Source organism: Neopsephotus bourkii, unplaced genomic scaffold (genome assembly GCF_033783945.1).
Source record: "Neopsephotus bourkii isolate Nb327-2 ecotype Australia unplaced genomic scaffold, CSIRO-AGI_Nbou_v1 NB_1350, whole genome shotgun sequence".
NCBI classification, from domain to species: domain Eukaryota; kingdom Metazoa; phylum Chordata; class Aves; order Psittaciformes; family Psittacidae; genus Neopsephotus; species Neopsephotus bourkii.
In genome coordinates, this window is record NW_026901829.1 from 3,953,354 (window position 1) to 3,966,343 (window position 12,990).

The 12,990-nt window shown below is 36.3% G+C and overlaps 1 protein-coding gene across 1 annotated transcript in view; it reads right to left on the reverse strand.

Annotated features, from left to right (window-relative positions):
• Positions 1–10,249, reverse strand: part of TMPRSS15 (transmembrane serine protease 15) — a 56,908-nt gene extending 46,659 nt beyond the window's left edge. Inside the window, exons 1-7 of the mRNA XM_061366716.1 lie at positions 10,094–10,249; positions 7,675–7,805; positions 7,308–7,375; positions 6,456–6,500; positions 4,156–4,298; positions 2,416–2,457; positions 100–156 (exon numbers count right to left, since the gene is read on the reverse strand). Coding sequence (XP_061222700.1) covers positions 100–156; positions 2,416–2,457; positions 4,156–4,298; positions 6,456–6,500; positions 7,308–7,375; positions 7,675–7,805; positions 10,094–10,238 — 631 coding nt within the window. The 5' untranslated portion in view covers positions 10,239–10,249. The remainder of the gene's footprint in view (positions 1–99; positions 157–2,415; positions 2,458–4,155; positions 4,299–6,455; positions 6,501–7,307; positions 7,376–7,674; positions 7,806–10,093) is intronic.
• Positions 10,250–12,990: the final 2,741 nt, after the last annotated feature.

The window sequence follows — 12,990 nt, forward strand, 5'->3', positions numbered from 1 at the left end:
CACTAACTTCAAAAGACCTTTTTTTCTTGTCTGTTAGTTTTTTCAGTTAAAGTGACAACAATTCTTTCTTGTCTTCCTCTGGTATGTAAAAGTTCTGACCTGAAGTTGGTGTGAAGGAGCTTGTAGTTAGACTCACGGGATCTGTTGAATCTGAAACTGAAAAGTTAAAACAACTTCAATATTAGTACTAAAATATATATTTTTTTATAAATAACTCCACAAATTGCTCAATAAATCAATTATTGCTGTGTGAGGAGAGGAGCCTCAAACTATCTAGTATTTGTATATTTACATATATACATGCATAATTGCACATGAACAAATACCTAGGTACATAGGTAGATTTGTGTTAGTGATAGTAAACTGCAAAACACTCTGGAAAAATGGAATGCTCATTTGTGATGGCTCCAACACAACTTCAATTTAGTGGTGCTTTTAATAGCAATCACTGAGGATCCCCCTGCTGTTTCCACTTCCAAACAGTCTTTCTTTTCCTCTTTGAATTTGCATTAGCACCCCTGTTTACTATTTTCACTTTCTACATAGACTTAAATATGAGAGTAGGATGGTGATGTACTCAGCTCAAAAAGATCCCTATGTCACTACAGTTAATTCATCTTATCCCTTAGTTTATAGGATGAAAAGCAAGAAGGAATAAAGTGAGAGACATAGTAAGGCCTCTGTAGTTTGTTTCTATCAGTTTTTCTGGCAGAAGTTGCTGATCATCAGACATCACACTTTTGTTAGATGTTCCTGCTCTCCCAAACCTAGAAGTGCACAAACTTGCATGAGGACTTCCTATCAATTTTCTATTAAAGCATGCTTATCTAGCAAACACCATTAAGCTAAGCTAGGTCACTATGTATTAAATGGATTACAAAGCATACTATGTCAGCAAGTTTAAGAACACAGTTCCTCTGGCAGAGAGAGAGGAGAGTCCAGCAGAAGGTGCAGGGAGTGTGCAGCTGGACAGACTGTTCTCAGTTACATTCAGAAAAGGAAGCTTGATTCATACCTTCACAGTAGTTGTCAAAGTGTTATATACATATACACAGACATATACGTTATATACCTATACATGTGTTTAGTTACCTAACTGTCTAAATAGTGTCTAAAGGATCACTATTTTGGAAGGAATTAAACATGCAAAGGCCTAAAACATGGATACCTGCAGAAGCAAGCAGTTCTAACAGAACAATTATCAGGTAGCTATGTCTTGAAGACTGTTGAAAGAGATCTGGATTGCTACAGGCACTCCCAATAGTGCACTTACAAGTTGACAGCAAAAAACATGCAAGAAAAAGCATAAGAAGGTGACAGAAGCATCAGTGGTATAAGCACAAATCAAAAATGTTCAATTACTGTGCGATCTCACAAAAGTAACACATAAGGTGGTTAAGGATGGTTTTAGGGTCAACAGAGCCAAAACCCAAGCATCCAGGAGATGTAAACATACCACATACGTTAACACTTGGGTATATTGTGGAGTGAAAAAGGAAGAACAAGGAAGCAGACACTGTTAGCAGGCACAAAAATGACCCCAGGCAAACCCAAGACCAAAGGGAGGAAAAGGAATCCACACCAGGAACATTTTCCTTCCAGCCTGGGGTGCTGACAACTCCTAGCTCCCTTCCTCTGTCCTTCCTCTGTCACTTTCTCTCCCCCCCCCAGGAGCAGGAATAAGCTGCAGTAGTTATACACCTTGGACTCTACATGTTAGTAGGCCCATAACTAATAACAATTCTTTCTTCATTATGGCTATAATTAGATTATCAACAAGTACTTGGCTCCTATATTCATAGGTGCATATCTTTAGCTCACATAAGTTGCACAAAGCTCCTGGTCTTGCACACTGTCCTGGAAAATTCGTACATGATAATTTGTACGCAGTTTGAACATGGCAACCCTACCTGTATCTACAAAGCATCTACTGTATTATTCAGCTGTCTGGCTGACTTTTGGTGGGTTTGTGCTCTGTAAATTTGTGAGATCAAGATGTGTCTGCTTCATATTGTCATAAGACTTCCAGTAGTAGTGAAAGGAAAATCAATCAATCAACATTTCCCAGTATATTCATAAACACAGCATAAGAGTAGGACTCCCCAGTCTCATCTACCTGCTTAAATCTACAAAAACTTCAGCTTGCAACTCAGCTGGTTGGTGGAGACTCAGCTTTTCTATTTATCCAGTAATTAAGCTCCCAGAGCTTTTGTACACACTCCAGATCTCTGCTTTCTCAAATGGTCAAAAATGATGGGGGGTGGATAACAATCACTGAATGGACCCTCTTTTTCAAGACCCAACTACAGCCAAGGCACCTTTACTAAGTTATACCAGCTGAACAGCAAGTTTTATGTTTCTTCATGTTGTACTGGTGACAAAAAAAATAGTTTCTGTTTATTGAAAGATACTGACCTGAAGTTAGCGGCATCATTGTAGTAAGATTTTCAGCAGTTACTGGAAAAAAGCAAATTCATTATAAATTCTTTTTATAGCATTGTATCACCATTTGTACAACTCAAAGAAAGGAAATTAAAAAATATCAATCAGATGTGACTATTTCTTTTGAATCGTTAGCAGTGTCCCAACTCCCTCATTATGATCACCTTACCCTGTTCCCAGTCTTTTCTCAAACTCTATGATCTTCCTAAGGAAGACAGGTTTATACCAACACCTTTCATGCCTCAATCCCAGTTCACTGTATTGCATATAAAAGGTCTTCATCTGGGAAATATCTGTCTTGGCATTTTTTTATACTATGCAGATTTTCAGAGCACCTGTGTCTTATAAAACATTATTTAGATCAGATAAATGAGTTAAAATCAACCTGGGATAATTTGCAAGAAAGTAAGTTACTTTTAATCACTGTGCAAACCATGATTTCAATCAAGCCACACCTGTGTTGTAGTTCTCTCCCTCTCTGAAATAGGAATAAGGCTTGAAGAACACATTGAGATATAGGATGCAAAAGTGCCATATACGATTATAAATGTTAATTAGTTATGGTTGTTATTTCATTCAAGCACTGCAGATGGAATGGACAGATGATATCTCAAATGAAAAGGGGATTTTAATGATCCACAGCAAGAAAAGTTTAACTACTCCAAAGTTCATCAATAGATATACAACCTTTTAAAAAGCTCTTTATAATTCTTTTTGGTGGCATTTTTAAAGTGCAATGAGCAATCACTTTCCACAGTGATGTGCAGGTATTCACAACAACTTTGGAAATGTGGTACAAATAGTAAAGAAAAATAAAGATGCCAAGACTCTGAATTTAGCTTTCAAACATCTGATATACTTAGCAAAAAATGTGCATTTTAGAATAGAGTAAGAGACATTGCACATCAGAGATCCCACCCCTCATAAAGCAATCAGCTGCTACTTAATAGTATCACCAGCATGTCTTCAGATGTCAGCTAATCAACTTCCACTTCAAAGGATTCAAGTTATTTTTTATCCTCATCCTCAGTAAAGGTCTGGTTTGAAGCTTTTGGGGATAAAACCAAGGAATCCCATTGACCTTGTTTGGCTTCTACACAGGCTTTGATATATTTTCTAGTACTTACATAAAATCACTATATTTGTATATCTGCAAAATTTAAAACTACTTAAAAGCCACATTCTTTTTCTTCTATTTACATTTTACATATGCTTTAGAGCAATATGAGGTCAATTCCTTGGGCATGCTTCTCCAGAAGCCACACTCTACTTGGTATGTTCTGACTGACATCTTTTCAATAAATGAGTCTTCACTCACTGTAAGGCTGAGCCCTTTTCTTACTCTTTAGAGAAACAAAACTGAGTTTATTTATGAAACAACACTGTTGAGGCTTAATTGCTTTAATTTGAGTGATAATGAAATCACAAATATTATACTACATTAAAGAGATGAAATCGAGTGATTTTCCCTGAGAAATCACTACTTTATCTTTACTGCCTCCTTAATGAACGTACCCCATGCTGACATACTTTCTAACTGACAAAGTTGTAAATGGTTCATTTAGCTGTTACTGTAAGCTCTCTAATGGTGAAGGAGTGCACGCATGACCATAAGTAACAATCTCTTTGCTGGTTGGGAGTGTAAATTTTCATTCCTGTTACCTGCAGTTCTCAATAACTTATATAGAGAAAAAAAATGTTTACCAGTCTTACCTGTGACTTGTATGCTGTTCACATCAATTTTCAGTGTCTGAGTAAGATTAGTTTTATTTGAGTTGATATGCAAAACCAGCTCATTTTTTACTTTCTCAACTGTTATCATGTGGCTAAAATAAAGGGTGAAAATCACAACAACACTAGCAATACAAAAGAGAGAAGGTTATTAGTTAGGCAAGCTAATGACGTAAATTTGCTATATGACTTATCACCTAGATAATATTTCATTCCAACACAGGTTCCATTTGTAAAGTCAGACTATCTGTAAGTTTTGGCTGGCAAAGATCACACATGAAGAAACACCTCTTGATTATCACTAGATCTGAACATTGAAGAAACAGGGTTTTTTCTTTATCTGCTCTTATTTTCACAGTGGAAAAAAAAACAACCCACCAACATTTATATCAACTGCTGCAACAGAGATGAATTTTTAATAAACTGAAGAAGTAGGTTTATTGTTATTCAACAGGCCTTCTAGATTAAGCCCTAAAATATTTATGGTAAACCTTGAAGTGTCATGAAAATTATGTAATATATTCATGATGCAAAACTATAATACAGAGTGAACACTTCTATAAAGCAAACATCATCTGTGGATTCTGCATCTGTGAGGATCTGCTGTACGACTGAATAGATTCTCATAGGGAAACAGTAATGGCTAAAAGCACAGATGTTTTTAAATCAGTGATTAAACTACATCTGACTTCTAAGGCACCTGAGTTCTATCCAGAGTGTTTTCTGTTTGCTCTCTCCCATTCCTTCTACATACTATTATTAAGTTTTATATTTATAGCTAGACTAAGGTAGTGTCAAACTATGATGCTTGCTGAAGTTTTATGTAAATATAGGTACAAACTTTGAATTGTTAAGCATGTATACTACCCGATTGCAACTCACTCAGGAGTGGTTTTGATAAGAGGAGATTAATCCTGCCATTTTGCTGATCATAGTTCACAGTTTGCAATATATGGAAAAACTCTCCTCTTTAATTTCTTACATGCCTCTGATAATCTCTTGGCCATGTGAGCAAAAAAAAGCTTTTATTGCTACCCTTGTGACTCAGCAGAGTTTTAAGGGTGATGTAACAATGAGATTGCCCAAAGGGGCAAACATTTTAAATGAAGAGTCAACTAGAAAAAAACTTCTGAGACAAAATAATACTTCAAGTATTATTGCAAAGAAGAAATGAAGACAGATCCTTACTGGTGTATTCAAAGCCATATCCAACATTCACTGACATCAGATTTTTCTGTGATTTCTGTGATATTTGTGTTAAGGTACTGGGTGGAATTGATTTTACTCAATACAGATGTTTACAGCGCAGATATCTACATTCCCGTTGTAGATGATGGAAAAAAAATAAGCTATTCTTTGGCATAAACTACCTCCTCCTAAAAAGGGCATCTAGATTGACCAGACGAGAAAATTCTAGAAACCCATGTCTTGAATATAGAGTCTTGAGCAACTAGCTCAGAGATGTCTCCATCTTTGATGCCCAGATTTTGATAGGAATAGTCTTATTCTGTGTGCAGAAACTAAATTGTGCACTACTCCAATCAAAAGATTGCTCTAATTCACATGTGCTTCCTATTTTCAACATACATGTATTCATGGTTGGCTAATACCCTTTTTTGTTTTGCAAGCACGGTCATTCAAATGAACTAGCACCTCTGAATATTTATCCATTTTATGTATTTACAGAAAACATTGGTATCACAAGAGCAGCTGGTATCACAGAATTGCATCATCTGCTGTCACAAGAGTTCATATTTCTTTAATTTTGTTCTCTCACCTATAAAACAACTAATTATATAATTAATTTCTTGACGTATTCCAGTTCTACAGCCTTAATCTTTTTGTTCTCTGCTTTGTTTGCCTATCATAGTGTGTCATTAGGCCTTCCTTTAATAAAACTTAAGTTGCTAATGACAACGTCAGATCTGCCCCTCAATCTATGTAACTTTGCACAAGCAAGCTAAGAACAAACAGATACTCTTTAATTTCTAGCTAATTTCCTACCTACTTTCTTGTCCATCTTTCTGTCCATCTTTACTGTCTATCTTTCCCATTTTTCTTCCTAAATTGACAGTCTCAGAGACTATAACTTCTTTCTTTTTTTTTTTTCTTCTAATCCCAAAGGATGTTTTTGGAGGAAAGATACGTCTTGAAGCTTCATGTGTGCTTTAGAAAGCCTTGCCCAATCTCTAAAGATGTATTTTCATATCTATTCACTGTCTACATAACTTTATAAATTAATAACATCATCGTCTCTTGCCCACTTTGTCATTTGCCATTACCGAGTCTCTGGCTTCTTGAATTTTTCAAGGCCATCTTCAGATTTCCTGTAGAAAAAAAAAAAAACCACAACCCAAAAACCTATAACACAAAACAGCACAAAAGCATACAATTCCCCTTGAGTTTATAATGTTGTGGATAATGTGGAAGCATGTTCTGAAACTGTTTGATAATAGAAGACAATATTACAAATGTTTTGCTGAATCAGGACCTTATTAAGAACAGACATCACTGCATATACTGGTCTTTTTTGCCAGCTGCATTCATCAGGGCAACAAACATAATAGGATAATGAAAAACAAGGTCAAACAAGACTAAATAAATAAGGCAGATCTTACTGTACCTATTTTATGGACTCTTTAGGACTTACAGGGTATAGCTTTACCTGTGTCAGATGCTAGCCTCACTTGGCAACACCCTAAGGAATAACAGCTAAGTGAATACAGGTCTGTAAGGACAGAAGTGTATTTCCATTCATTTCAGCTTATGCCAGCAGATCTCTAACCTGAATTAGATGCAAGGGCCAGCAATCCTGCAAACACAGCACAACTAATAAATCTTGAGGGGAGGAAAATTTTTCGATTCTCTAAAATACAGAAATTTTGTGAGCTGGTCTTAGGGTGCAGCCTGTCTGGTTTGGTCAAGACACAGCTATACAGGAGTTTGTGAATGAAGTTTGCTCAAGGAAACACAATGGTGTCAAACTTCCAACAGCAGCACTTGGAAGACATAAGACATGAAAGAAATAATACCAGGTGTTTCCAAAGATCTCTTGAAAAGCAAGGTATTGGTAAGCACTCCTGAGATAAATACCTAAGTGAGGACCTTGATGTTTATTTGCAAACTATACCTACTTGAACTGGGAAATTTCACATCTCTCAAATTCATTTTTCAGATCACTTGCTTGAAAAACTTCTTGTACCTATATGGGAAAGAGAAATCTTGAGCAAATACAGGAAGTAAAAATACACCCAATTGCACATTGCATTTGTGGTTTTAATACTAAATAAATTTTCCATCCCAAATCTAGACTACAGAAGCAAACTTCCTCTTTGATGCTTCACTGATTTTCACAAATAAGGAATACACTGAAGTCTGAAGGGTTAGGACTTGAAATATCTTATTTTAGAGAGGGGAAAAAAGCCATCAACAGCAGGTCATGTTAGGAAATTAATGTACCTACAATGCTTTTGAATTAGCCAGAGACCAATAGGTTCTTACCAGTTGTTCAACATCAAAGGCAAGGACTTTGAAATCAGCTGATGATCTGTTTTGCAAAGCAGGGGTGAATGATGTCCCAGAGAGTATTTTAAACATTCCCATGTAGCCATGTGTATTCCCATTTGCCTTGGCTAGATAATTAAAATAAAATTCAATGTTTTGAATTACATAGAAATAAATTAAAAACATTATATTAGATTTTATTCTACACAGATCAACAACACAATAAGTTTTAGCTTTCTGTTTTCTTTGCAACCAGAGGTGTTTTACCTAGTGCTGATTTCAAAAAAGTGATAGAAATTTTTCAATGTTTACAATAGTTACAACTATAAACATAATTTAATGAATACTATTTCTCCTTAGTTCTCATTACTTTCAATTCTGTTTCAAATGCTGGTTTCCAGAAGCAGTGTAAATGGGTAAAGGGGACAATGTTATGCCCAGCTGTGTCTGACACAAGGGACAAAGATACAGGGGAAGAACAATACTTAGTGAATTATGAGGAGGTTTTGTGTTTTGGATTAAAAATTCTAAGAACTACTACTCCACACTTCCTTTTAAATGCTGCTCATTTTTTATGTAAAAGTATTCTGGTTTTGATGACAACACTGGAAACACTAGTGTCAGAATAGTTAAACTATATTTGACCTGACATTTCTTACCAATACATGCATAAAGTGCACGGAGAATTTATGAGGAAACTAGATAACTGGTCCTTACAGCAAATTTCATCTTGATTTTTAATATGCTACTGCATATGAGTCATATATAAAGCAATTCATTATACATTAAAAATATTTCCTCACTGTGTAACACACAGGGAATTTTCAGAATTAATGTGGTTGGTTGATTGATAGAAAAATGCTTTTAGCATACCAGTTACAGTACCATTGGTATTTGTAGATTGTGAAGGCATTAATATCAAGAAGTTATCACAATTTTTAAGATAAAAGCAAATAACTAATAAATACTGTGATAAACATCTTATAATGGAAAGCACAGCCTAGTGACACAATTTGCTATCAACTAGTAACAGCAGACTACTAAGGACTTCTTTGAAAGCCATTTATCCTTCCAACAATTGCAAATCTGTTAAATCTGTTTAAATAAATGTTTCTAAAGAGCAAAGGCCTTTTTCCTATATGTCAAATATATTTTTTATTTTTTATAATTTTATTTGTACATTATTAAATTATTGCTATGTTCTAAATAGACAACATACCATCATTACCTTTAAGCTCATTGTGTTTTATTGTGTGATAGTATTCTGGTAAGAGGGGAAGAAACTCAGTAGGGAAAACAAATTTTAAAATCTGGAATGAAAATCAATAGCAATTGAAAGAATAAACATGAGTATTCTGACAAAGGTGTTTTTTTTTTTTAAATATGGTTTACTGTAGTTTAGTCTTCTTGTTCTTCAGTATGAAATAGTATGGACTTTTGGTTAATGACTGCCCAAAAAATTTCCTTCACACTATTTCAAAATATCACTTTGCTATTAGCTCTGAGGGTTTCACAGACCTAAATATATTTCTTTCCAAACAAAAATTTAGATCACAGAAGGGTTGAGGTTGGAAGAAAGCTCTGTAGGTCATTTGATCCAACCCCGCTGCTCAAGCAAGGCCACCTACAGGTGGCTGGCCCAGATCATGTCCAGACAGCTTTTGCACATCTTCAAGGATGGAGAGCTCCACAATCTGATCAGTGCTTCACTGAACTCTCTCCAGTAACTCCATATCTCTCCTATGCTGAGGAGCCCAGAACTGGACACAATACTCCAGATGTGGCCTTATCAGGACACATCTAATATATATCCACAAGATCTTTAAATCAACATTTCAGTTCCATTTGAAAATCATGACATTTTTTAAAGATAGTTTACTTTGACTCTTAGTAGCTTGATTCTATCACGTTCTAAGTATTGGCTAAATGTTAAGAGCAACTATCTTTACTGTCTAATGTAGGATCTCTCTCACATTAATAGACGACTTTAAAATATGGTGGGTTTTTTATATAAAAAATGAAAGATTCCAAGAGATGCAGAACACAGAATTATCATTGTCCTTCTGAATCAAACCCCATAAATGATTGTCATATTACCTTGTGTAGTTGATGGTTACAACTGAATAACCAAAGCTTTGTAGCTTGGATTGCATTCCAGGGGTCTCACCCAAATTCTAAACCATGAAAATTATTTTCTATGGTTTCGAGACATGCTTCAGATGCTTCTATTTTTGTCTATTTTTTTCACATTGATTTCCAGGGGAGAGGAGGAAAACAAATATCTCCAACCTCTCTTCCCCCTGCATGAAAAGCATGGCATGAAATATGAAAAATAATCACAATGACACCACCACTGACTTCAAAGTCTGAACGTCTACTGAAGAACTCCTGGAAAGATTAAAGGTTGGCTGCTTACCTCGTTCTAACTCCCGGACTGACAACCATGAGAGAACAATCAATCCAACACAAACACACACAAAACCTGCAATGAGAGAAGCAAACAAAATTTCATAGTAACTAAGAGAAACATGTTTCTTGTCAGATGCTTTTTGCAGCTTCATTTCTGACTTGAAGGCTCTACAAATTAAAGGCTGACAAAAGACACAACCTAAAACAGAGGGTAATAATCCACATGAACAGATATTTATAGGAGGTGCTTGTAAACTAATTACACCATAAAACGTCACTGACATAGGTTGTTACAACATTCCTGAACAGTCATACTCATGCACAAGATATGCAAATGTGAAGAAATCACTTCAGAACAGAAGGACTTATGTCTCAAATAAAGAATAAGCAAAACCACAGAAATCTAAGGTTGATCAGTAGATTTGCACTATTTCTTGTAATCTGATATTTTTAACTGAAAATTCATGCAGAATACCAGTGTCAGATTTACTTCTTGTACAGGTTTTTTGCTAATTCTTCACAAATGCAGTTATGAGGACCACAGAGAAAGTTGTATCTTTCATTATTCTGCTTGAAAAAATTCTTTAAAAGTAATTTGTTTTATATAGGAAAGGCTGGCGAATTAGTTGTTTAGTACTGTGCCAATAGCTGAGCGCTGACCAGTAATTCAGCAATAAAAATCTGATCTGCGTAAGGCATGGTTCTTTGACCACATATCTGAGGAACTAACCAAAGAAGACATTATGAAATGTATGCTTCTTTTATATTTTCTTGCCAGGCATAAAAGTGCCAGGGGATGCAAGCCCTTGATAAAGTTAAAGCAGTATGGATAGCCAGTGCTGCATCCTTAATGATGGAAAAATAAATTAAACAAAAAATGTACTATCCACTCCAAAACTTTCAGTTACAAATTTAATCTGTCAAAATTTTTGAGTAAATCAGCTCCAGAAGAGTAAAATCATACTGATTTTATGTTTCATATCCTGTGAGATACTGTTTGTGACTCTGGATCAGAGATCCTAAATCCAAATTTATGGTATGGCATTCCTTAGTTCTGACAGAGCTGGAGATTCTGAGCAGACCAACCACATTCACAATCTTTGGACAAGAGAGGCTCTAGCTACCTGTAAATTGACAGAAATTGAGATAGTAAAAGTTGGGAAGAACTTAGAAAAGATCAAAATAAGACTCCTGCATGATATACAAGTTCTTTGCCCAGTCTTTGAGAACTGCTATGTTTGAAAGCATCTTCCACACAACTGATCAGACTTAAAGCACTCTAAAGCACGATCAAAATCTTGGCCTGACAGTAGATGCTTTAATTTAGTGCGTTATCATAACACGATGTATGAAATTCTGTAATATTTCCCATTACTGACAATAAAAAGTGATTTATTTAAAATCAAAGCTTTTAAAACAAAATTTTTAGAACAAAATTCGGGGCAGCTAAATCATACTGCCCTTGCAGAGCAAGAGTAAACGAAGTCCTGCAAATGGATGCAAGCTTGGAATCATCAGATGAATTAGAGTAAGAATTGTTTTTCTATATACTGTGTATGATACACATATATATGACCATAAATGTCCATCTTTTTATATATATATACACTGATGAGCATATAAAAGCAGACTAATTTCAAACTCCTCTGTGAGGAATGGCCAGGGTTGTTCTGTGCCAGACACAGCTGGTTCCAGCCAGATCCAATGGATCCACCACAGGCACCATGCCCAGATGTGAGAGGAAAATTGTAAGAAACACACTGTGAGCACCGCAGGGAGAGTGGCAGGAGGCGAAGAGGTGATCTGGGCACCCCAGCAGGGATCCCTGGCAGCCCCTGGAGTTACTACACTGAAGCAGATGTTTCCCTGTAGCCCATAGAGAGACCATGGTGGTGCAGTTACCCACACTGCAGTCATGGAGGACCTCACCCTGGAGCGGGAGCATATTTTGTGAAGGAAATGCAGTCTGTCGAGAGCCCAGGCTGGAGCAGGTTTATTCTGAAGGACTGCAACCCATGGGAAAGATCCACAGCAGAGCAGGGGCAGAATGTGAGGAGGAAGGATTGGCAGAGAGGACCTCTTATGGACTGACCATAATCCTCCCAGTTGCCATTTGCTTGCACAACTTGGGGATGTCAGTAAATTAGATTATTTTTCCCCAGGCTATCGGTTTTGCCTCTGATGGTAACAGCCTTTATCCCTGTCTTTACCTTGGCCCATGAGCTTTCCTTTCCTGTTTTCTCTCCTGTTCTGTGAAGGAGTAGAAAGTGAAGAAAAGGCGGGGTGGATACCTGGAAGCTAGCCAAGGCTGTATCACTGCAATCATCCATGCTGAATGAAACAATACTAGTCTTATTCCTAACAGGTCATTTTCCATTACAAATCTGAGGAGTTTTGCACAGATGGGTTTTGGATTCTTTTATCATATTTCGCATAATTTAAGTAGTTGCATCATTGACATTGTATATCTCTAGTAAAAGATACAACACTATTACTCAAAGATGTCACTGCATTTTGAAATTCTGATTTTACGCCCTAAAGGTGAAGTGATTAACCAGAGAAGTGAAAGTTGTGGACATTTACAGTTCAGTTCTTTTTCTAGCACTGGCATGTGATAGTGGAGTCGCACATGCACTCATACATATTGATTACACTCTGGCCAAGGACATAATAACAGCATGGGTAGTTTCCAGCTAAATTTGGGACTCCAAAAATGAACTCATTTGCTAAACAATTCTAGCTGGTAACAAGGTCATGGTACTGCTCAAGCCAGAACTAACTGAAATTAGATCAGGCTGTTCAGGGCCATGTCCAAGCAAGTTCTCATTACCTCAAAGGGGAAAAACCACCTGTTCCATCATTGAGTACCTGCAGAGTGACTTTTCTTTTTTTTTCCTTATGTTT